The sequence below is a fragment of the Schistocerca americana genome, chromosome 3 (assembly GCF_021461395.2).
Source record: "Schistocerca americana isolate TAMUIC-IGC-003095 chromosome 3, iqSchAmer2.1, whole genome shotgun sequence".
NCBI classification, from domain to species: Eukaryota; Metazoa; Arthropoda; class Insecta; order Orthoptera; family Acrididae; genus Schistocerca; species Schistocerca americana.
In genome coordinates this window covers 436,507,258-436,533,465 of record NC_060121.1, presented here as the reverse complement: position 1 = coordinate 436,533,465, position 26,208 = coordinate 436,507,258, and the positions used below count along the sequence as shown (strand labels likewise).

The 26,208-nt window shown below is 42.0% G+C and overlaps 1 protein-coding gene across 1 annotated transcript in view; it reads right to left on the bottom strand.

Moving 5' to 3' along the window:
• The window catches only part of LOC124606143 (POU domain, class 6, transcription factor 2), a 225,594-nt gene that overhangs the window by 39,866 nt on the left and 159,520 nt on the right, over positions 1-26,208 (bottom strand). Inside the window, exons 3-6 of the mRNA XM_047138108.1 lie at positions 7,993-8,164; positions 5,088-5,234; positions 1,987-2,154; positions 125-289 (exon numbers count right to left, since the gene is read on the bottom strand). Of these exons, the coding sequence (XP_046994064.1) occupies positions 125-289; positions 1,987-2,154; positions 5,088-5,234; positions 7,993-8,164 (652 nt within the window). The remainder of the gene's footprint in view (positions 1-124; positions 290-1,986; positions 2,155-5,087; positions 5,235-7,992; positions 8,165-26,208) is intronic.

The window sequence follows — 26,208 nt, the reverse complement described above, 5'->3', positions numbered from 1 at the left end:
AATACAAGTCAAAAAATTCTACTTTTGAGTAACACACATTTGTATATTATGAAAGCCATCTGAAAATGATTAGCACCCCCACAAACTGACGTTATTTTTGAAGAAAAGAAGGTTGATGATTTACCTGTTGCAGCAGAAGGTGGAGTCAGCAAGTGATGTGGCTGTGCCAAGGTCTGCAGATTTGCTAGGGTCGTTGTCACCACTTGTCCATTGCTTAGTGCAAGGTTTACCATCTGCCCACTTGTTACATGATTCACAGGGATTGTCAGTATGGTTTGTGTAGCAATACCTGCATTATATGAACAACACATGGTTTAGTTATTGTGTGTCAAACACTAGTAGAAGCTTCATGTAGTTTAATGCAGTCACAGATTTCTCCTTTTTGTGTAGTTTTAGACTTGAAAGTACATATACACCTGACAGAATTTATGGAACATATAGACTTCATCAAAATGTTGTAATAAGATGATCTACTTTTTATTTACAAAAGAGCCCACAGGCATAATCACACATGAAAAACAAAATGTTGCATTGTCTCTTCATTTGAATAAAATATTTGGTCTTATCAAGATCTGGTCTGGTCTTGTCAAAATGGAAGTTCTATTCTTCCTGCTTGAGTGATTAAAATGTTTAATATCACACAATGGCAGCAATAATATGTCAGTTTAAAAAGAAAACATTTTACTAGTGTGTTGCAGTTTGTATCAGATAAAAAATGATACAGTTAGGTGTGGACAAAGAGGAAGAGAAAATACAATGCCAGTTCCAAAATACCAAAATTTTTATAAAAGAATCAAATGTGTTGTACTATTGGTATTTCTGTAAGAGGCTAAAAATGAAACCAATAGAATAGGTGCAAATGTTACGAAATAATGGTGGATGTTTCTTCTTGCTGCAGAAAGTTAAATTTCAGCTAGTGAGAAACTAATGAAAACTTAAAGTATAGAAATATATTCACTGGAATGCTACATCACACATGTACAAAATCATATGTTATAACTTCTGCACATAAAACATAAAATTGTGAGAAAAGTTTTTCATACCCTCATGGCCTGTATTATTTACAAGTATTTTCTTTATTTTTACGAAAAACCTCTTACACAACATAAGAGCCTGCTACACACACACACACACACACACACACACACAAAACATCTTTATAATGGAGATAAAAGTAAACATCCCTTCTCAGTGTTGAAACTTCAATAACTGTGAACAGGACAACGCACCTAGTGTATATTGTTCTGGTGTCAGAATGTCTTAAAGGGTCATTTCTCACATAGACAGTGTGTACAGTGTCACTTTATGGGAAAGAAGTTTGTCAACACTGGAAGTTGCCTGCCAATTTCATGTACACAACAGCAATGTCATTCATTAACATTCAGAAGAAAACACTTCAGATCTACTTTGTGGTGTTTGCATGTGGTTAATAGTAGCAGTTGATGGCTGCTGCCTACAAATTATAACTCACAGGTAACCTAAGAGCAATACTATAGAACTGTGCAACACATTCTGTATGCAACAATCTCCATATGATGAATTTGGCCACTAGGCATCCAATAGGAACAAGATTAGAAATCTCCCAGTATGATTGTGCATTGAGGGAACACATGGAATGAAAACCATACCAGTGGCATCAGGTTCTCTTCATTGGTGAAGAGGATTTCTCTTATCCCTGATGATCATCATAGAAGATGTGGTTTCCCTTGTTCAGGTGAGAGGTGGGTCAGTCTCATTTTGAACCAGTGTCACATACAGATGTTAGGTGCCCCTTTTTGCTATCAAGAATAGTTTGGGCCTGATTATGCTCAATTTGGATCATCGGGGAGAACTGATGTTTCCAATGTGGCAAGGTCATTGGCTAATTTTTTTTGGTATTATAAGTTCCATTTTTTCGTTTCTCCCCTTGGAGCCTACACATATTCGCATATCTCAGGTAATGCAAAACATTTTTCAGCTGTTTATGTTTATATGAACTGCTTTTACCTTGTGATGTAGGTATGAGAAGTTGAGCTCCTTGTATTCCCTGGATAAGCTGCCCTGAAGCAAGTATGAACTGTGGCATGGCAGCTGGCTGTGGAGCTGCCAGCAACTGTGGCTGAGCAGGTGAGAGCAGTGGAGAGCTGCTTGCACAGGAAGTTGGTACTGCACCACCTGAAACGGTGTACATCAATCAAGAGGTAAAGGTACCACGTATTTTGTTTTTTAAGAGAGTCATTAGACATGAATTAAGGATCATCCAGCTGAGATTACAAATCTGTTCCCAGTAGAGCAGTTTTCATATCCTAAAAATCTTTCTGATAAAAGTGCAATTGCAGCATGCTTGGCACACTGATTGTACACTCCTGGAAATTGAAATAAGAACACCGTGAATTCATTGTCCCAGGAAGGGGAAACTTTATTGACACATTCCTGGGGTCAGATACATCACATGATCACACTGACAGAACCACAGGCACATAGACACAGGCAACAGAGCATGCACCATGTCGGCACTAGTACAGTGTATATCCACCTTTCGCAGCAATGCAGGCTGCTATTCTCCCATGGAGACGATCGTAGAGATGCTGGATGTAGTCCTGTGGAACAGCTTGCCATGCCATTTCCACCTGGCGCCTCAGTTGGACCAGCGTTCGTGCTGGACGTGCAGACCGCGTGAGATGACGCTTCATCCAGTCCCAAGCATGCTCAATGGGGGACAGATCTGGAGATCTTGCTGGCCAGGGTAGTTGACTTACAACTTCTAGAGCACGTTGGGTGGCACGGGATACATGCGGACGTGCATTGTCCTGTTGGAACAGCAAGTTCCCTTGCCGGTCTAGGAATGGTAGAACGATGGGTTCGATGACGGTTTGGATGTACCGTGCACTATTCAGTGTCCCCTCGACGATCACCAGTGGTGTACGGCCAGTGTAGGAGATCGCTCCCCACACCATGATGCCGGGTGTTGGCCCTGTGTGCCTCGGTCGTATGCAGTCCTGATTGTGGCGCTCACCTGCACGGTGCCAAACACGCATACGACCATCATTGGCACCCAGGCAGAAGCGACTCTCATCACTGAAGATGACACGTCTCCATTCGTCCCTCCATTCACGCCTGTCGCGACACCACTGGAGGCGGGCTGCACGATGTTGGGGCGTGAGCGGAAGACGGCCTAACGGTGTGCGGGACCATAGCCCAGCTTCATGGAGACGGTTGCGAATGGTCCTCGCCGATACCCCAGGAGCAACAGTGTCCCTAATTTGCTGGGAAGTGGCGGTGCGGTCCCCTACGGCACTGCGTAGGATCCTACGGTCTTGGCGTGCATCCGTGCGTCGCTGCGGTCCGGTCCCAGGTCGACGGGCACGTGCACCTTCCGCCAACCACTGGCGACAACATCGATGTACTGTGGAGACCTCACGCCCCACGTGTTGAGCAATTCGGCGGTACGTCCACCCGGCCTCCCGCATGCCCACTATACGCCCTCGCTCAAAGTCCGTCAACTGCACATACGGTTCACGTCCACGCTGTCGCGGCATGCTACCAGTGTTAAAGACTGCGATGGAGCTCCGTATGCCACGGCAAACTGGCTGACACTGACGGCGGCGGTGCACAAATGCTGCGCAGCTAGCGCCGTTCGACGGCCAACACCGCGGTTCCTGGTGTGTCCGCTGTGCCGTGCGTGTGATCATTGCTTGTACAGCCCTCTCGCAGTGTCCGGAGCAAGTATGGTGGGTCTGACACACCGGTGTCAATGTGTTCTTTTTTCCATTTCCAGGAGTGTATTAAGGATAATCCAATGAAAAATGAAGACGATGGACAAAAGCAGAAATCAGATTAGTGAGTTACTAAAGATGTGAAAAGGAATAACTTCCATCGTACTTTGGGAAACTTCAGTGGGTAAAAATACTAGGAGGAGATAGGGATTTGAATATATCCAACACATAATAGAGGACACAGAATGCAAGCATTACTCTGAGATGAAGAGGCTGGCATAAGAGGGGAAGTTGTGGTGGACCACAGCAAACCAGTCAGAAGACTAATGAGACTGAAGTAGGCAGTGGCTGAAAAAGTGAAACAATCCCACTAGCAAGGGAGCAGTATTCCAAAAGAATGTCAGATTAAAGAGACATCGGAAGCAGACTGTCACGGCAGAACAAAGCTTCCTTGCATATGATCTGACAGTCAGCAGTGTATGAAATATTATTGCATATTATTCACTGAATGAGAATTTCATGACATCAGCTGCAATGGGTATAGATGTATTACCCAACTGCATCTACAGTCATTGCAGCTGATGACATGAAATTCATATCCAAACCTGGTTTTCCTGTTTATGTGTCACAACTGTGTAATATATCCATACCCATTGTCACTGATGTTATGAAATTTGCATTCAGTACATAATTTGGTATATTATTTGATACAGCCACTGCTCATCAAATCACATGTAAGTTTGAAAAGTCAAGATGAGACATATGATGATAAAAATGGTCTCAATTCCCTGTGGCATGTCATCCTACCTAAGTGGGAATCAAGTTATGTTGCAAGCTTAAAGAAAGATGTACATAAGACTACGATATAAGGATGTGGACTAAGACATAAGGAGTTTTTGGTCGGAATGAGAAGCACACACTGCTAGCTGAAGCTGATAAGGCAACTGCTAATGTTAAATAAGAAATACAGGTCCAAAACCTGGTCACCTGTCATAATTGGGTAAGACATCTACAATCATTGCAGCTGATGACATGAAATTCACATTCAGCAAATGATTTGGAATAATAAAGCTTTTTCATGAAAAGAGCAGAGCTGGAATCAAATACTGATACAAAATGAAAAGATAATTTCTTGAAACCATTAGTCTGCAGACAGCACTGTGTGGAAATGAAAACTGGACTACAGGAAAACTACAGAAGAAGAAACTGAAAGTATTAGAAGGAGCTTAAAAGTTAAATGGAGAGGTTATATACAAAATAAGAAGGTACTAAAAAGAAGCATGAAGTAAGCTAGACTAAAAAAAAAAAAATGCAGAAGAAGGAGTGTTTCATACAGCGTAAGGAAACTGCCAGCATACTTGCAAAACACAAACACACCAACAAAACACACACCTGCTCCACTGACACTGAGGTTGAGTGGCGCATTGAGCAGTGGAGAGCCAAGCCCAGCAATACCCTGTAGGCCAGCTGCCAGTGACGCCACCTGTGGCAATGACTGCTGCAGCGATGCGAGGTTCTGCAACGTCACCATACCTGCCACTGAAACACAACATGGCCTGTCATCACTTCTGTGTCTTTTCTACAAACCATTATCAGCTCTTAACACTTTTAATTTTTTTCTCTTGTTCAGGCAAAGAATAATGCACATCTTCAAGAAAATACCTGCTGAAAGTATGATTTTGAACAGTGGGAGCAAAGTGTGGGAAATGATATCTGAGAAGGCAAGAGACAAATAAAGTGTGATGCATCTATGTCAACAACTCCATGTTTTCCATGCAAGAGACCATTTAATTCACATCTTGGAGTAGCATGTCCAGCTTATTTGAATAGATATTACACTGTTATTATCTACAGAGGCCATGCAAATTCCCTGTGGTTTGTGCTGTCATAACAAGTTAAGTCTGTAAATGTGAGGCGGGGGACTAGTTTTTCTTTCACTAACCCACACAGATAAAGTATATCTGCCCTTTCTGCAGTACAGACTTTCTCTCCTGTTGCACTGCCTTCGGTTTTAGCTGCTAAATTATGGTGCTCGTATCCACTTCTGCATTACAGTGTACCTTGAAAACATCTTCACTGAGCACTGGATCAGATGAGGAATTCCAGTTGTGTGGCCCTTCTGGTCACCAGACATCAATCCTTTGAACTTTTACCTGTGGTGATACGTTTCATGTACTGAGATGTGCAGACATGGAACACTGCATTCATGCTGCCTTTAATTCAATTCAGATGCAGGCTGTTGCATTTCAATAAGTGAAGCGGCCCAAATTGTGATATATACATACATGCTCAAAACTTCATGGAGGCCACTTTTGACACCTCTTGTGGGAGACATGGCAAGTCACTGACCACTGTAATGTGCTGTGCAGGGTGCTTCATACTACAAATAATTCCCAATAGCATGGAAGCCACATTTTTCCTGACAGCCATTTACTAAACCTTATTTGTTCTTTACAAGTACACTGAAGAGCCACAGAAACTGGTAAACCTGCATAATATCGCATGTAGCCCCCCCTCCCAAGCATCCAGAAGTGCCGCAGCACAACATGGCATGGAGGGAATTGACACCACGAACGCTGCAGGGCTGTCCATAAATCTGCAAGAGTACAAGGGGGTGGAGATCCCTTCTGAACAGCACGTTGCACGGCATCCCAGATATGCTCAATATGTTCATGTCTGCAGAGTTTGGTCACTGGCACAAGTATTTAAACTCAGAAGAGTGTTCCTGGAGCCACTCTAGCAACTCTGGATGTGTGGGGTGTCATATTGTCCTGCTGGAATTGTCCAAGTCCATTGGAATGCACAATGGACATGAATGGATGCAGGTGACCAAACAGGATGTCACCCATCAGAGTCATATCTAGATGTATCAGGAGCCCCATATAACTCCAACTGCACACACCCCACACCATTACAGAGCCCCCACTAGCTTGAACAGTCCCCTGCTGACATTCAGGGTCCATGAATTCATGAGGTTGTCTCCATACCCATATACATCCATCCGCTCAATACAATTTGAAATGAGACTCGTCCAACCAGGCAACATGTTTCCAGTCATCAACAGTCCAATGTTAGTGTTGATGGGCCTAGGTGAGGCATAGAGCTTTGTGTCACGCAGTCATCAACGGTACACAAGTGGGCCTTTGGCTCCAAAAGCCCATATCGATGATGTTTCATTGAATGGTTCACACGCTGATACTTGTTGATGGCCCAGTGTTGAAATCTGCAGCAATTTGCAGAAGGGTTGCATTTCTGTCACGTTGAATGATTCTCTTCAGTCGTCGTTGGTACCATTCTTGCAGGATCTTTTTCCAGCCACAGTGATGTCGGAGATTTGATGTTTCATCAGATTCCTGATATACACTCATGAAGTGGTCATACAGGAAAATCCCCACTTCATCGCTACCTCAGAGATGCTGTGTCCCATCACTCGGGTGCTGACTACAACATCACATTCAAACTCATTTAAATCTTGATAACCTGCCATTGTAGCAGCAGTAACTGATCTTACAACTGCACCAGACACTTGTTGATTTATATAGGCGTTGGCAACTGCAGTACTGTATTCTGCCTGTTCACATGTCTCTGAACTTGAATATGCATGCCTGTACCATGTACTTTGGTGCTTCACTGTGTATTCTAACGAATTTTTCCTGTAGTTAGTCTCAACCATTCAAAATTGTTGTTTATACTTTTGAATACATTATTATAAGTAGCTGCTAGTATCCAGAGTCTATGCTACATGCAGTACACACAGCAACTACATGGTATAGAGACTTGTAAGGTATATACAAGCAGATGAAGCCATTCTGTATGCAGCACTTTTAAAAACTGTCCAAAGTGCTTGGCAGAGGATCCACACAGTAGACACAATGACAAGATGATTCCAAAGATAATAACTGGGTAAGGTCCCGGATATCGCATTTTCAGCTGTCTTCCACAATGTAGTGAGGAGCATAATCTTACTGAAAAGTCCTATGTTGTCTAGGAAAGGAAATCATCACATAAAAAATAATGCACTCTCGAGGACTGCTTGATGATCAAAATGGTTATGAGTGCCGTCCATATGAATATCCCATGTCATGGCATGAAAAAAATTTCTAGAGTCTGCAGTCCACAAGACAGCAATAACTCTTTTATATTCTAGAAGCAATGGTTTCAACATATTTACTCTCCCATGTGTCAAGCTCAACATGGACGACTTCATCTACCTTGTGAAGGTATACAGAAGTAAGAGGCTGGCAACGGACGTGGTTACTTGATACGACAACGGCTGGCAGTTACAGTTGTGACTCACTGGTGCCGTTGAGGTGGGCGGCGCTGGCAGCGGCGACGGCGGCCGCTTTGGCGGCGGCGGAAGGCGAAGGATCGGGCGAAGGCGGCGCCGAGTGCGCCGGTCCGGGGCCCAGCGAGCCGGGCGTCGAACCGCGGCCGCCTGGCTCCGGAGACGCGCTACTCTCACACGTGTCCTGCACAACAGATACACCACATTCTCACTACAAACGTACCTTCCCTGTTCAAAACGTGACATTTGCAGTTCGTGCGCTTTTGGAAACGACGCATCGACTCATTGGAGGTCAAGACCTGTTCAGACGAAAGTATAACATGTAAGGCAATATGATTTCAAAGTTACGATATAGTAGTGGAACTTGGATTCATTACCGTTGCAAAACAATGAGTACTTCTACTAGCATAAACTTAGATTCATTTTGAATACCAGTTGGGAGGATCACGTAACGAACAACCTCATTCCAAAAAGAGTCCATGTTAACAGTACCGAAACCATTATCTTTGGCTACCATTTGAAAAATTCGCTTGCAAGTCAGCAAGGCAGCACCGGACGCCGTCGCGCACACACCTCCACGCCGCTCCGCTCTCCGCTACCGCTATGGCCCGCACAAAGCAAACGGCCCGCAAGTCCACCGGCGGGAAGGCGCCGCGCAAACAGCTCGCCACCAAGGCGGCGAGGAAGAGCGCGCCCGCCACCGGCGGCCTCAAGAAGCCCCACCGCTACAGGCCGGGCACCGTCGCCCTGCGAGAAATCAGGCGCTACCAGAAGAGCACAGAGCTGCTCATCCGCAAGCTGCCATTCCAGCGCCTAGTGCGCGAGGTCGCTCAGGACTTCAAGACCGACCTGCGCTTCCAGAGCTCCGCAGTCATGGCCCTGCAGGAGGCCATCGAGGCCTACCTCGTCGGCCTCTTCGAAGACACCAACCTGTGCGCAATCCACGCCAAGCGCGTCACCATCAGGCCCAAGGACATCCAGCTCGCGCGCCTAAACCGCGCCGCCGCACCGCCCACGCACCTCTCCGAGTAGGTTACAGAACACTATGCTCAAGAATCTATGAAGACTCCGAAAGAAACATATGACATAACATTGATAATAAAGCAGTACAAACCAGTAGACATAAATTACTGTCCGCAGCTCGTGGTCGTGTGGTAGCGTTCTCGCTTCCCGCGCCCGGGTTCCCGGGTTCGATTCCCGGCCGGGTTAGGGATTTTCTCTGCCTCGTGATGACTGGGTGTTGTGTGCTGTCCTTAGGTTAGTTAGGTTTAAGTAGTTCTAAGTTCTAGGGGACTGATGACCATAGATGTTAAGTCCCATGGTACTCAGAGCCATTTGAACCATTTGAACATAAATTACGAAATATCTGTACCTGGCCACAAATTGTAAACCATATAATTTTTACATTTTTAAATGTCATTATTTTGAAAGTAAAACAAAGGAGCTCAACTAACCACAAAAACGATTTTTCTAAACTTTCAATTCTGTAAACTTTGTTATTACTTCTTTTTAATTTACTTGTTCAGCAATTTCATGCTCAAATACCAGAGCGCCCAAACGTTAGTCGAACGTAAAAAGTCTTTAAATAATTTTAATTTAGAGTAACTCCTTTCACCACTTGCTTCAGTTATTGGTGTTCGTAGCAAAATTTTCAAAGAACCAGTAATATATGGGACAAAATTCAACTTTGTTATGAAACACAGTATACTGTTTAGTCTTTCTTTTATGCTCAAAAGCGCGGATACTCCAGAAATTTCCTATGCTAGTTCTTCCCCACTTATGTTAACCGAATCACCACGAGCCAAAATACAATCTAAATGCTTACTGTGTTTTAGCTGCATTTCTTTGGCCATGGTATTTAAATCGTATACATTGTATAATAATTGGAAATAATTGCTACGATTACTGAGTTGTTCAAATCTACCACCTAATGCTTTTAGTGCCTGATCGATTCTAAAATTTAAAAAAAAAATTATTTTATTTTGTTCTTTCGGATTTTTGATGGGTTCCTCTCATGCTACGCACAACAACTTCCTTTTTTATTCTTACGGCGAATTCTTAAGGGATTTGCGAGCGGCTGCCGCTTGCTATCGCCTTACCGCGAGCCACATAACAATACAGTAGGTCACGCAACCGCGAGCGGAGAACCTGCAAACGGCTGCATAACGAGAGACGTTGTCATAATAATGAAAATTTAGGTAACCGACACGACGGAAATCTCTCTTATGATTACAACTTACATTTTACGTTTGCATACAGTAATATTTTTCTGTTACAGAATATTTAACCTTTCGCCATTTCTCACTCTTACAGTCAAACTGAGGCCCCTAAATTTTGGCGCCCCGGGCAAATGTCCAGGTTGCGCGCCCCTAGAGCGGCCCTTGACTGTGAGCATGTTTGATGTGTACAGGTTTCACATTAGGGCACCAAATTCAGTGACGCCAACGCCCACCATTCGGTGCAATCTGTCTCTAAGCAATTTCACGACAAAAATCGAACTGTATAATAGTGTAAAATATATACATAAGAAAAACTGAGCGAAAAAGATGCCAAAGAATGCGGATGCGGAAACGAGTAACAACCAACGATGATGACGGCTGTAGGAGAATAGTTTCGACAGCAGGTTAGTCGATAATGACAAAGGTCAGTCATATAATGAGGATTATATTTATAATGAGGATTATATTTAGCTAAACGACGGCCATCTTCAGTGCCTACATGAACATGAATATCGTAAAATGTGGTGAAACAAATGGAGAGAACGTCTGAAATTTAGCGCGCTTTTGATCCAAAATGATCTTCATACATGCTTCTGTTTGCTGCATAAATGGCCGTGTAAGCAAAATACTAAAAAGTCGTCAATAAATGAAACGTTGCTTTTGTCATTGCATCGCTTAATCTAGAGAAACTAAACATCACTTCTCAGAACACGCTGACTATTGTGTTTCTGCCTCATTGCCTCATCTCGAAAATGATCAGGAAAGCTGGCGAATTTTTACTGCATAATACCATGCTGAATTGAATGACAAGAATTTCGTTAATTATGTCTGTAGCTGCTGGGGGATTAAGTTATTTACATACAACAAGTTTTCAGTTATATAACCATCGGCTATAACTTGGTTTAAGAATCATGAAAAAAGGTTGTATATGTGGAAGAGACCTGGAGTCACCCGAAGGTTTCAGACTGATTAGATAATGGTAAGACAGAGATTTTGGGACCAGTTTTTAAATTGTAAGACATTTCCAGGGGCAGATGTGGACTCTGACCACAATTTATTGGTTATGAACTGCAGATTAAAACTGAAGAAACTTCAAAAACGCAGGATTTTAAAGAGATGGGACCTGGATAAATTGAAAGAACCCTAGGTTGTAGAGTGTTTCAGAGGGAGCATGAGGCAACGATTGTCAAGAACAGGGGAAAGGAGCACAGTAGAAGAAGGATGGGTAGCTTTGAGAGATGAAATAGTGAAGGCAGCAGAGGATAAAGTAGGTGAAAAGACGAGGGCTAGCAGAAATCCTTGGGTAACACCAGAGATACTGAATTTAATCGATGAAAGGAGAAAAATTAAAATGCAATAAATGAAGCAGGCGTAAGACAGCACAAACGTCTAAAAAGTGAAATCGACAGGAAGTGCAAAATGGCTAAGCAGGAATGGCTAGAGGACAAATGTAAGGATGTAGAAGCATATATCACTAGGCCTAAGCTAGAGGCTGCCTACAGGAAAACTAAAGAGATATTTGGAGAAAAGAGGACCCCCTGTGTGAATATCAAGAGCTCAGTTGGGAGGTGGAGGAGATTAGTGTTTAACGTCCAGTCGATAACGAGGTCATTACAAACGGAGCACAAGCTCGGATTAGGGAAGGAAATCGGCCGTGCCATTTCAAAGGAACCATCCCGGCATTTGCCTGAAACGATTTGGGGAAAAAAAGGAAAATCTATGTGAGGATGGCCGGAGACGGGTTTGAACCGTCGTCGTCCCGAATGCGAATCCAGTGTGCTAACCACAGCGCCACCTCGCTCGGTGCTCAGTTGGGGAAAACCAGTCCTATAGAAGGAAGATGTATTTGAGGGCAATATGATGGAAATGGAAGAAAACTTAGACGAAGATGAGAAGGGAGATACGATACTGAGTGAAGAATCTGACAAAGCACTGAAAGACTTAAGTCGAAACAAGACCCCGGGATTAGGCAATTTCCGTTAGAGCTAGCCAAGACAAAACTCTTCCATCTGATGGGCAAGACGTATGAGACAGGCGAAACACCCTCAGACTTCAACAAGAACATAATAATTCCAATTCCAAAGAAAGCAGGTGCTGACAGGTGTGAAAATTACCGAACTATCAGTTTTATGAGTCACGGTTGCAAAATACTAACACAAATACTTTACAGACGAATGGAAAAACTGATAGAAGCCGATCTGGGGGAAGATAAGCAGGGATTCTGGAGAATTGTAGGAACACAAGAAGCAGTACTGGCTCTAGGGTAGATTAAGGAAAAGCAAACCTACGTTTACAGCGGTTGTAGACTAAGAGAAAGCTTTTGTCAGTGTTGACTGGAATACTCTCTTTCACATTCTAAAGGAGGCGGGGATAAAATACAGGGAGCGAAAGGCTATTTAAAATTTATACAGAAATCAGATGGCAGTTATAAGAATCGAGGGTCGCGAAGGCAAGCAGTGGTTGAGATGGGAGTGAAACAGAGTTGTAGCCTATCCCCGATGTTATTCAATTTGTATATTGAGAAATCAGTAATGGAAACAAAAGAAAAATTTGGAATAGGAATTAAAGTCCAGGGAGAAGAAATAAAAACTTTGAGGTTTGCCGATGACATTGTAATTCTAACAGAGACAGCAAAGGAATTGGAAGGGCAGTTAAACGGAATGGACAGTGTCCTGAAAAGAGGATATAAAACGAAAACCAACAAAAGCAAAACAGGGATAATGGAATGTAGTCGAATTAAATCAGGTGATGCTGAGGGAATTAGACTAGAAAATGAGACACCTAAAGCAGTAGATGAGCTTTGCTATTTGAAAAGCAGAATAACTAATGATTGTCGAAGTAGGGAGGATGTAAAACGTAGCCTGACAATGGCAAGAAAAACGTTTCTGAAGAAGAGAATTTTGTTAATATCGAGTATAGATTTAAGTGTCAGTAAGTCCTTTCTGAAAGTATTTGTGTGGAACGTAGCCATGTGATGAAGTGAAACATGAACGATAAACAGTTTAGACAAGAAGAAAATAGGAACTTTTGAAATGTGGTGCTACATAAGAATGCTGAAGATTAGAAGGATGGAGCACATAACTAATGAGGAGGTACTGAACGGAACTGGCGAGAAAAGTAATTTGTAGTACAACCGTACTAGAAAAAGGGATCAGTTGGTAGGGAACATTCTGAGGCATGAAGGAGTCACCAATTTAATGCTGGAGGTGTGCGAGGAGGGGGGGGGGGGGTAAGGGGTAAAAACCGTAGAGGGAGACCAAGTGATAAATACAGTGAGCAGATTCAGAAGGCTGTAGGTTGCAGTAGTTACTCGTAGATGAAGAGGCTTGCACAGGATAGAGTAGCATGAAGAGCTGCATCAAACTAGTTTTTGGACTGAAGGGCACAACAACAGTAACAATTATCGGCATTAGAACACAGAAATATCGACAGTTATTTTATTTACTTTCTTCCAAGAGTGTAACTGTCATCACCTCTCGCTTTGCTATGAAAAAAACTATTCTCTTACTACTTTTCACTGCTCAGCTGTGTTTATTCTTTGAATTTTTTGAATTCATTTTCGACGCAAATACAGCTTAATCTTCAGGCACTGTAGTACTGTTAACGATGTGATATACTATGTTAAGTATATTCTGTTATTGTTCCTCAGCGTCGTCTATTGTGGTAACTATCAGGCTGCCAAGTTCTCCTAAGATTCTGGGTCGTTTGAGTGATACAGTAATACCGTTTCGATCCCCGAGGAAAAATATACACGGCAACTTCAATCAAGCTGACACCAGCTGCATTAGCTTACAGTTTGAAAATACAGATTTCTTTGAATGCAGAAAGACACGATAGTGCGAATCACCTAGCGCCTAGGTGTTATACTTTCTCGTTAGTAAATAAAATCAACATGAAAGGAAGTTGTTCCACTTTCTCGATAGTAAGTAAAATCAATATGAAAGAAAATCATTTAACTATATTCTTTCCATTTTTTTTTTTTGCATGAAATGGGATTATAACCTTCAAGCCATACGGAAATTCAAATGAACGTTGTTTAACTCTTCTAAGTGAAATTAGATGTCAATTGTCAAGCAGTACGGTAACAAAACGAAAGAAATTTCCATCGAAGAATGTAGTTACAATCGATTCTTGTTAACTCGAACCACGGTAAATCGAATTTATCGATAAATCTAACTAAATGTAGTGTCATTAACGAAAAGATAAACTGTAGAGTGGAAATTAATAACGGCCTAAGTGCCAATTTTTGTTTCAGTTAGATCCGAAAAACCAAGCTAAGTCAGTTGCCAACAACCAGAAAAGCGGACAAAGTCCATATAAGACCCGAAAGATAGCATGAACGGTAAGTGCCGGCCTACCGGCGAGGCTGAAGTGAGTTAAGTGCCACAAAGCTTTGTAATTGTTAGCTGCGAGTGACAGAGAGTTTGGTCAGATTGGAAAACGTAAGAGGCTGCAAGAATGTCAAGTACCTAAGGACCTTGTAAAACTTCTGGAGAATGCGACATCAGACAGTCCATTTGTGGTTATCATGCTCCAGACTTTATTTTAATAACGCATCCGATACGCATCTCAACACAACGAAAATAAATGTTTCCAAATGTAGTTGGATTTAAGTGAAAAAAAATTGCCCCTTATGCCGTCAAGATGAGAACAATGTTTAACGAACTTAAAGACCGCGGCACCTACAAGATTTTCGAGATAGGGATTACCACTGACATAGTAACGAATTTTGTTTTACCGCCTCAACAATGTAAAAACAGCTTGTCAGCTGAAAAGAAAAAGGATCTGCAATAGATGCTGCCGTATTTGAAAGCAGGTAATAGAACTTTTCTCGAACCGTTAATCAATTAAAATTACTTTGTACTCAATAAAATTAAAAGAAGGGTTCAAAATAATTTTATCGGAGGGTAGTATATCTGTAAAATGTATGTGTAAAATGTTTATTATTAACAACATTGACAAATGCTTGAGATTTCTTTCACTGGCACTTGCCGATACCTCTATGGCATTTAGCAAGTTCTGCGTTTTCCAGAATAAAATATTTATTTTCACTGATAAAGGGAAGGAGACTTTAAAAAAATTTGCAAAAGTTGTGTGACTCTTACTGTAGGAAATAAATAAAAAGTACTGTTGATGTTTTTTCATTAAAATATTTTTGTTAAAACAAAAAAGAAGAATAGCTTTGAAACAGTCTTTTGGTACTCATCCCGTTATTGATTTCCAGACTACAACTGGAGATATGCTGTTTGTTTTGGTATATTCCATAAATCGAAGCGATTGCATTACATACCACAACGAAACACTGTAAATCTGAAGTGAGCGATTATCTACCACTCGCCAAGTGTTTCGACATTCAATTCTCCACGACGTTTATTTGTTTAGTCAACAACAGATATCGTACTACAGTACATAAACCAATTGCAAAAAGTAGTTCCAGGATAGCAGTACCGTATTCCAGACAGGAGAAAATGTGACTTTTGATGATTTCGCACATTTTAGTGCTTATGTAGAAAGAAGAAAAAGAAGCAAAGCCGATTCGATCTGTGACTCCAAAAGATTTGAAGTCGTCACTGGAAGCTGCGCTTATACTGGCGTACTGCCTTACCATGAAGTACGACTTCGGTGACAACGTAAAACGCGCTTGACCAAACGCGTTGGAGTTCCCGACGTAGAAAAAGATCATTGTTTTTTTTTTAACTTTTTTCCCACATATCCTCGTTTCGACTATTTTGGACTTCATTTTCATCAGTCAGACTACCGTTAAATCTAAATCTCAATTATTCGAACGTTTTCTGAGATCCGTTGAACTTTGAATTAACGATAGTCGACTGTGTTTATACACTTCATTATCGCCAGTCACTACTCTGCAAGTAGATCCAAGTGGGAAGCTGTCTGAAATGTCTAGTGGACCATGTCCTGAAGAACCCCGAGACCATGTCACCATAACGCCGAACCAAGCACGGAGATTCAGTGGGATGACCGGTAGCCATGAATCAAGTGATAATCTGCAGCTCTCTGTCAGACATGGAGCGTACTTCATAGCTCGTACCGACTCCCATAAATAAAGCCGCTGCTTGTAAACAACATTCTACGTACGGGTAATAAGTGAACGTCAGGAGAGCATCTCATTAGCGCCTTCGTGCCAGCGGGAATTATGGTTAGACAGGAGAATGGGGGATCGATGGGCGCTGTTGTCATAATATCCGAGAAACAGAGGAGCGTCTCATTAGAGGGCTAGCCGGAGCAGGCAGCCTAATTCAAGATAAACAGAATAGTGTCAAAGCCATTGCAGGCGTCCATTATGGTCGGACGGAAGCCTTAAGCCGCGGCGCTTTCCGACAGCAGGCGTATATTTTACAACGTCGTTGTTCCCCAGAGTGGAAGCGCTCCTACCCGGTGAAACGTCGAACGCAAAGGGAACAAAGTTCGTTTGCTGGTCCAGTTTCCAGACTTAGTTTTTCAGTCGTTTTCGCAACTCCTTTCAGATGTATGGCCGCAACACCTTTTAACAACGGTCTCCGCTCTTTCTGTCCAGCGCCAACTAACTAGTCTGACAAACTTCTATCCACGCCACAATTAACAGTGATACAATTGTCTCGATTCCTCACTTTTCCGACATATTTTGTCACTGCACACGCGGCAGGCCGCTGCGCTGTGTACACTGCTATTCAGAGGCTCCGGCACCAAGAACCGAACAAAGCGATAGACAGTTAGCTTCGCATATAACAGGATGTCACTACATCCGCCTCTTTGTTGTCTCTCCCGCTGGCAGCAGGTGTTCTTAAGCACTCTGCTAGCAGTTGTACAACGGAATTTACAGCAAAATAGGTGGAGATAAAACTACGTGTTTGTTCCCAGTTACGACGCAACACAACGGAGAGTGCTTTCATGACGTCGGAAATATCCCTTTCGAGCATCGTCATATTTGCAAAATAGATTCTCCACCCTTTTCCCTCCCTTTTCTGTCGCTTCCTTGATAAACAGACATATGTCTGTTAATAATTCGTTTTTCTTGTAGTCTTTAAACAGCCCTCACAGAAATCAACACCAGAGATATTCTAACAATTTAGCAAGTTTTTCTTTTAAATTGTAACGTACAGAGAGCGTCTCCACAGAACTCGCCATTAGAGGTGTACGCTAAATTTAGCCAGTTTTAACATCTGCAGAGAGGAAACCAACATTTGAGATACTCATAATATTTAGTCAGTTTTAATATATACAGAAAGGAAGATTCTGGTACAATTTTTTATGGTTCCATATTTAAAAATACTGAAACAGCATACAATACTTGGGGACATGATTCTTCGCGTAGAGACTAGGAGAAATATTCATATCTACGTGACTCCAAATAAGCTTAGCTTTCGAGCTTCACACATGGCATGCTTTAAACGCAACTGTTCATTACACATTTCATTTTCTTTATTTTACGAGTAGTTGGCAACACCACACCCAAAGTGACCACATTTCACAAGAATACTATCTTTTATTCGTCGACACACAGAATTCTGAACATGCATACATCTAACGTAGTGCTTGCTTTCTCGCACACTTTCACATCGCAGTCAGCTGCTGCGTAGACCGTTCTGATGTAATCCTACTGCAGTTAGTCCAATGGGTGTAAGTCAGGAGGATGCAGACGCGCTACGGTCGCAGGTTCGAATCCTGCCTCGGGCATGGATGTGTGTGATATCCCTAGGTTAGTTAGGTTTACGTAGTTCTAAGTTATAGGGGACTGATGACCTCAGATGTTAAGTCCCATAGTGCTCAGAGCCATTTGAACCATTTTTGATGCAGACGCCAAGGAACTGGTCAATCGCTCTAGTGATAATTAACTATTTCGAACTTTAAAACAAAGCATTACCGAGTCCATGTTGACAGAACCTCCCTACTTCTGCAGGAGAAATGCGATCCCTATGTACTGGTTAGGACGGTTGATAATTTTTAAAACATTGTGAATCCGATACATTGATATTTAAAACCAATCATTGTAAGTCTTCGAGGAAAAATGTCAGCATATCAGCCCATAAAAACATCGGTTGGACATTTTAAATATTTATTATTAGATATTCTGTACATCAACGAGCTAGCAGTCTACCAACCCCGGTTACACAAAGAATTCAAAGAAAAACGTTTAATTTGAAAATTTGTAAGTAAATAATGGGACTTTCTGTAGATGAAAAGCTTGTCTTACAATAGTTTTTTGTTCGACTGTTGTGTTGTTAATTATCAGCTGTGTACTTGGTGCACTGTGATGCAATATTTCATTCCAGTTGACCTCTCATACATTATTTTCTAAGTTTGTCATTGGCTACATGTCGCAATAAGCCTTTTTTCATGCTTGTGTAGGAAAATAGCGTGGTGAAGCTAAACATTGTAGTTTCCGTTGGTAGCGCCGATTACGTCAGGATTTCCTCTCATACGTCTCCACCAGCCGCAAATCCCAATCTTGTCATATAGATTTTTGTTCGTCATTTTCAGCAACTGTTTCTGAAGAATGCTGATGTGAATAATTAGTACACTAGTTCCGTTAAAAATTGTTTTTTAATGCGACTCGTGTGCTACCTCTTCACACTGGCAATACTGTTTTTCCAGTATCAACACCACCACCCAGTGAAATCGGACTTCTTCTTATGTGCCACATATACTTGCTTCACACAGTCAAAGAGGAAGACTGGACGTGATAAACGCTCAAAAAGTGTTATGATTCCTTCACACAGTAAAGGTAAAATTATGTTCTACTACAAGTTCAAAAGAACAATTACAAACATTTACCGAAAATTGCAAAGAAAATATAATACAAAATAAAAACATCGGCAACCGACATTGCCATTTTGATATCGACATATCGATATATTATCGCCGATTTGTATCGATAAGTCTGGAGAAATATCGATGTACCGGCATTTCACCAATAGCGCTGATGCTGGTCACTACTTCCGATGCAGCATGTGTAGCGCAGATTTTGAGTTCATCGCCATGAATTTCTTGTGTGCTTTCTCCCGGTCCTAGACGTTTCACAGCTACTGCAGTAATGGAATATTTATTTCCATAAAAAGTATCCTGTGTCCACAGGCTGTGTCATGGGTAAAGCAGAGGATAGACGTCGGGGCACTGGCGTTTCCAAGGGTGGGGGGTTGGGGGCTACGAGTCTACAAACATAAGCTATACTGCAACAACTAAACGAAATGTTTAGCCGAATTATAGAAATAATTTGTACATGTGTGTGATCCGCGCCAGATAGGACTAACAGGTGATATCGGAGCTGTACAAAGAAAGGCAACACGGGATGGTCACAAACGTTTTTGCGTAGGACAGCGTCATGATGATGCTGAAAAAACTGCTGAAAAAACTCAACTGTCAGACGACTGAAAATATACGTATGTCAGCTGAACGCCTACTTACGGAGTTTTAAGAACCGGTTTTAAGTGACGAATCTACAGTCCTTTACACATCGCTACCATATGGATTACAGTGACTATATTGGACTAGTTACAGCGCGACCAAAGGCGTTTAAGTTGTCAGTGTTTCCACGCTCCATGTGCCAACTGAACTGGAAGAGTCCCTAATAACTGGTATCTTCTGCTACACATTTCACAGTGGTATGCAAAGTGTACTTGTAGCTGCAGGTATATGTACATAGGTCTGAACATGGAAACCGTAGCTTTGGCATTTACATACAGAAAGCTGCGTATGCTCGAACCAACGTAAGTTAACTCCTAAAGAAAGACAAGAACCTATAATTAGCGGCATGGAAATACTGAAATATTTGTAGATGAAAAGAATATGATGAAAGTGTATTTTGCTTAAGGCAATTACATCAATTTCCTTTATAGTATGTATCGTCATCTGATGCTAACGTCATCTGAAATGACTGAAATAAAAGAGGTGAGCGTCAGAAACGTAGAAATGACCGTAATGGTAACGTGACCTTCTTACGAAACAACTGAATCGCAAGTCATTCGGCAGGAACTAAAGAAATATTGTGCCGAGTTTCTTCCTGTGCCGGTGAGAAAGCTGCAGCCAGGGTTTCGCTTTCGGCTGATGATCGAGCAGTTTTTACGTGAGACGCGCGGACGTGTCGAACCCTCGCCCTGATTAAGCAAGAGTCGGCAAGCTAAGCAAAGCTCACTTCGCATTTGCGGTGTCGCTAACCTCGAAGGCGCGTTCGGAAATTAAACACTGCACACTGCTGAAACGGCATCAGCAGAATACGCTATGTAGAAGATCTGCAAGAAAGAGCGCGGAAGCAGCAGACAGCGTTTCATCCATCTACAAGGCAGGCTTACAGTGCACCTCGTCATGCAGAGAATACGTTAAAATAAACTGGTTATTACCGAACGATAAGACGCACGAATGGTGAAAGGGGCCACGTAATCAGGAGCAGAACTAGACAACCCCGTCCGACAACCTTAACTTAGATTAATAGAGAATTCTCTGGTCCACTACTGTCGTGTAGATTCCACACAGCGCGGTTATAATGAAGCTTTCGCTACTTGGAAGAGCCTCCTTGAGAAACAAGTGATCGTAGGACAATGAAACATTGTGGAAGCATTTGTATGGACATGTGGAAGAGAAATAGCAAATAAACCATTGAAAGAAACACCTTTTAATTTCCACTTGCGAGGAGATTAAGGAAAGGCAAACCTACGTTTCTGCCGGCCGGGGTGGCCGAACGGTTCTAGGCGCTTCAGTCTGGAACCGCGCGACCGCTACGGTCGCAGGTTCGAATCCTGCCTCGGGCATGGATGTGTGTGATGTCCTTAGGTTAGTTAGGTTTAAGTAGTTCTAAATTCTAGGGGACTGATGACCTCAGATGTTAAGTCCCATAGTGCTCAGAGCCCTTTTTTTTGAACCTACCTTTCTAGCATTTGTAGACTTAGAAAAAGCTTTTGACAATGTTGACTGGAATACTCTCTTCCAAATTCTGAAGGTGGCAGGGGTAAAATACAGGGAGTGAAAGGCTATTTACAATTTGTACAGAAACCAGATGGCCGTTATAAGAGTCGAGGGGCATGAAAGGGAAGCAGTGGTTGGGAAGGGAGTGAGACAGGGTTGTAGCCTATCCCCGTTGTTATTCAATCTGTATATTGAGCAAGCAGTAACTGAAACATACGAAAAATTCGGAGTTGGAATTAAAATCCATGGAGAAGAAATAAAAACTTTGAGGTTCACTGATGACATTGTAATTCTGTCAGAGACAGCAAAGCACCTGGAAGAGCAGCTGAACGGAATGGACAGTGTCTTGAAAGGGTGATATAAGATGAACACCAACAAAAGCAAAACGAGAATAATGGAATGTAGTCGAATTAAATCAAGTGATGCTGCGGGAATTAGATTAGGAAATGAGAGTAAAGTAGTAAATGAGTTTTGCTATTTGGGGAGCAAAATAACTAATGATGGTCGAAGTAGAGAGGATATAAAATGTAGACTGGTAATGGCAAGGAAAGCGTTTCAGAAGAAGAGAAATTTGTTAACGTCGAGTATAGATTTAAGTGTTAGGAAGTCATTTCTGAAAGTATTTGTATGGAGTGTACCTATGTGTGGAAGTGAAACATGGACGATAAATAGTTTAGACAAGAAGAGAATGGAAACTTTCGAAATGTGGTGCTACAGAATAATGCTGAAATTTAGATGGGTAGATCACATAACTAATGAGGAGGTATTGAACAGAATTGGAAAGAAGAGAAATTTGTGGCACAACTTGACTAGAAGAAGAGATCGGTTGGTAGGGCATATTCTGAGGCATCGAGGGATCACCATTGTAGTATTTGAGTGCAGCGTGGAGGGTAAAAATCGTAGAGGGAGACCAAGAGATGAATACACGAAACAGATTCAGAAGGATGCAGGTTGCAGTAGGTACTGGGAGATGAAGAAACTTGCACAGGATAGAGTAGCACGGAGAGCTGCATCAAACCAGTCTGTGGACTGAAGACCGCAACAACAACAACAACAACAGGGTAACATTTGTTAATTGCGTACCACGGTTACGTTCCAGGTTACAAACGTTGATTAGTGTGACGACCATTTGAATCCACGATAGCCTGGAGCCACGCTGGAGATTGCTCTACTGCTCCTAAAGACATCTCACGTGGGATGTTGGCTACTTCCCTCACTATGCTCATCTTCAACCTCCAATGTGTGTTAGTGTCCCTTCGATAAACTCTGTCCATCAAGTAACCCCACAGCCAGAAATCACTCGAGTTCATACCTGGTGATCTTGGTGGCCAAGCAGTTTGGAACGATCGGTCAAGGATTCGGTTTACTCGAAATGTGCTGCGGAGCAATGCGTCGATACTTGCGAAAGGCAACAGCCTCAACATAAAACAGCTTTACGAGTAAAGCCCTGCTCACCTAGTCCAGACCTACGTTGACTGTATCTGTAATGCACTCTGATGCTTGTGTTATCGCCGTACCAGTACCAGAGCCTAAGTCATGACACTAAAATGTTGGATACCTGTACGATAAATAATTTTCCGCCTACACTGGCTCAAGTAGCGAAAGTTTACTTATAAAAACTGTGCACCCAAAGAATGGTAATGAAGAACGTTCTAAGTGCCATTTTTTTCAAAACCGCGTTTTCAGTGCTACTGTGTTTCCGGTACTCCGTTGCACGATCCTAGATTTGTTCCAAGTGTCAAATCACGAAGAAAATGTTACAAACTAGAAGGTGCACAGTCTTTGTGCCAAATTAGAAGGTGCATGGTCTTTGTGTCAAGCAGTGCTTCCCTCAAGACTTCCAAACTTCATTCCAATGCATCCAACTGACTTCTTTGATTTTAAACACGCTGCTGAAACAAGATTGTCACTGCAGTCGTGTAGGATTTCCAGATGCAGTATGATCAGAGTGTCTCATTCTTATCCATCCCACATAGCTACGAAGGATGCTTACTCCGAAACAGAAGAATGAATAAATGTCAATCCATTTAAAAGAGCAAAGTTCATGCCAGATCTATGTTATGCTGTACTCCATCTGAATGCCCAGCCATGTTTATCAGTGGCAAAACGGAAAAACCTGTCGACGATGTTGCCATTCCGTCATCAACAGCATAGGGAGCTTTACAGTGAACTTTGCTACATCTGATCACAAGAATGGAATTCATCATTAGGATTTGTAGCCCCTTGTGTTTTTCGTGTTTGCACAGGAGCATCCTAATCAAGCTTTTGAAGACAATTCTCACTATGCAGTTCAATAAAAATTGCCTAGTTCATAATGTAATTCCAAACTATACCAAAAACTGTGTGAATAGCATGTCATCTGCAGCAAAGAAAGGGAAAAAGAAAGTGGCTTGGAAAAAACGGTGTTTTGCATAAGTGGCGGACCTTACATCCAACAAGAATGGAATTGCGTAAGAAGAAGAAGTCAGTACTGTAGAATTTTTTTTGTCGTTTTCTCATTAAAAACGTAAACGAAATGGTTTTTGTTGACTAGAGTTTTGCTAGTTAAAATATTACTGCTCTATTTCTGTATTTGTATTATCACAAATAAAGCGTGGTTCCTACGTATTAATGCACTTCGAACCAGTCAGCGTCCTGGTACGGCACATAGAAAGTTCATAATAAATTATTATTTAATTTTTCTCATTATTTTTTGCAGTGATGAGGTGAGCAGCATAATTTTGTGGTATCAGAATAATTCCAATTTTTTGGCTACAAATAAATGTTGTAGAAAAGGAGGTACATCGTTTTTTGAGTCTCCTGACAGTTGTGAGATTTGGCACCTAGAACTTCCATTCTTCAAATAATTGGCGAGGTTGGACGCTGGCCGATATTTGGTGGCTGTCAGTGATTATAGTGAAAAGCGATTCATCTGTGGTAAATAGGCAATTAAAATGAAAGCTGTCAGGCGTTTACACTAACTAAAGTGCCGCCAATACTGCCGCAAGCCAGAACCCGCATTACAATAAAGATGTAACTTCTATATGCCCCATCTAATGATGAGCTTGCAAAGAAAGGCTCGGAAACTAGATTATGGGAAGAAACAATTATTTTCAAAAGTGTTTCATAATAAATTCTGAGTCATGCGTTCTAGACTCCTGCTGGGGCTGATTCCTCATACAAGCTTGCGGCCTATATCCTCTGTATCCTTATGCATCCTCCACGATGTCAACGGAACATAGCACTGTAATTCTTTTTTTCCTTCGAATCGTTTTTCATCTGAATGTCGTCTCGTAAGAAGGACCAATATGAATTTTTACGTCTAGAGAAAGCTTTCAACAATGTTGATAGAGCCATGCTCCTCGAAATTTTGAAGATTGTAAGGATAAAATGCCAACGACCTTGCCGCAGTGGTAACAAACGGTTCCGACCAGATCACTGAAGTTAAGCGCTGTCGGGCTTGGCTAGCACCTGGATGGGTCACCGTCCGGATCTGACGACTGCTGTGAGGCCAACTGAAGAGCAACTTGACAGGAGCAGCGACACCGAAAACTGACAACGGCCGGGAGTGCGGTGCGCTGACCACATGCCCTCCGTAATCGCATCCGGTGACGCCAAAGGGCTGAGGCGGCCGGTGGGTGCGTTGGTTCTTCAAGGCCTGTTCTGGCGGCGTTTGTTTCTAAGGATAAAATACATAGAACGAACGATCATAATAAATTGTTCAGAAACCAGACTGCAGTTATAAAAGTCGAAGAATATTAAAGGGAATCAGTGATCGAAAAGGAACTGAGAGAGGGTTGTAACCCATCACTGATGTTATTCAGTTTATACAATGAACAAGCAGTGAAGGAAACGAAGGAGAAATTTGGGCATGGAACTAAAGTTCAGAGAAAAGAAATCAAAGCTTTGGTGTTTGCCGATGATATTTTAACTCTGTCGGAGACAGCAACGGACTTGCAAGAGCAGCTGAACGGAATCGGTAGTGAAAACAAATTATAAGGTAAATCTCGACGAGGGTAATTGAACGTACTCGAGTTAAATCAGGCGATGCTGAGGAAACCAGGTTAGGAAATGAGACTCTAAAAGAAGCAAAACGGTTTTTCTATTTGTGCAGCAACAATTAATGATGGCCGAAGTAGAGATGATATAAAATCCAGACACGCTATAGCAAGAAAAGCATTTCTAAAAAAGAGGGATTTGTTAACAGTGAATAAATTTGTTAAAAATGAATAAATCTATGTACTAGAAAATCCTTTCTGAAGATATCTGTCTAGAGTGTAGCCTCGTACGGAAGCGAAACGTGGACGATAAGTAGACAGTACCGCCGCATAGAAAAAATTCAGTACACTAAAGGGTCATCAGACAACCACAACATTTATGTTGATGCGAAAATATTACTTTCAATTACATTTCGATAACTACCAAAAAACGGAAATGAGGGAGAGGTACAGTTTAATGTCTAGTCGATATCGAGGCTGAGTAATACCTCAGTAGAACAAGCATGAGGAAGGAAATCGGTGGCAGTGCTGTGGAAGAAAGCCTCGTAGCATTCGCCTAATGTTATCTGGGGAAATATGAGTGCAGTGTGGTTCCAGAAGTGTCTGTACTTCGGAGTCTTAAAGGTAAGCCTTTTGTATTGTAAGTTGGCAAAACAGCCCCAGCAGGAGTGGCAGTAAAGATCAAAAAATTGTTCAAATGGCGCTAAGCACTATGGGACTTGACATCTGAGGTCATCAGTACCCTAGACTTACACTACTTAAACCAATTTAACCTAAGGACATCACACACATCTATGCCCGAGGCAGGATTCGAACCAGCGACCGTAGCAACAGCGCGGTTCCGGACTGAAGCGCCTAGGAAAGATCATTTGAAGCAAAAAACTTCATATGAACATATGTCCTATACCGAATGATTTCCGAGACAGAAAACGTTTAATGTACACTGATAATTATTTTCTGTACCATTTAATACATTGTCATGTTTACAGACTTACTCACATATAACAGTTGGTAGACATTACAACATGCGTTTTACAAAATATCAATTGAAAAACGTGTATTTTAACACAATCGCCTCTACGCAACACCATATACGTCACATTATACCTGTTGTACAGGTCACAAGAAATATTTGA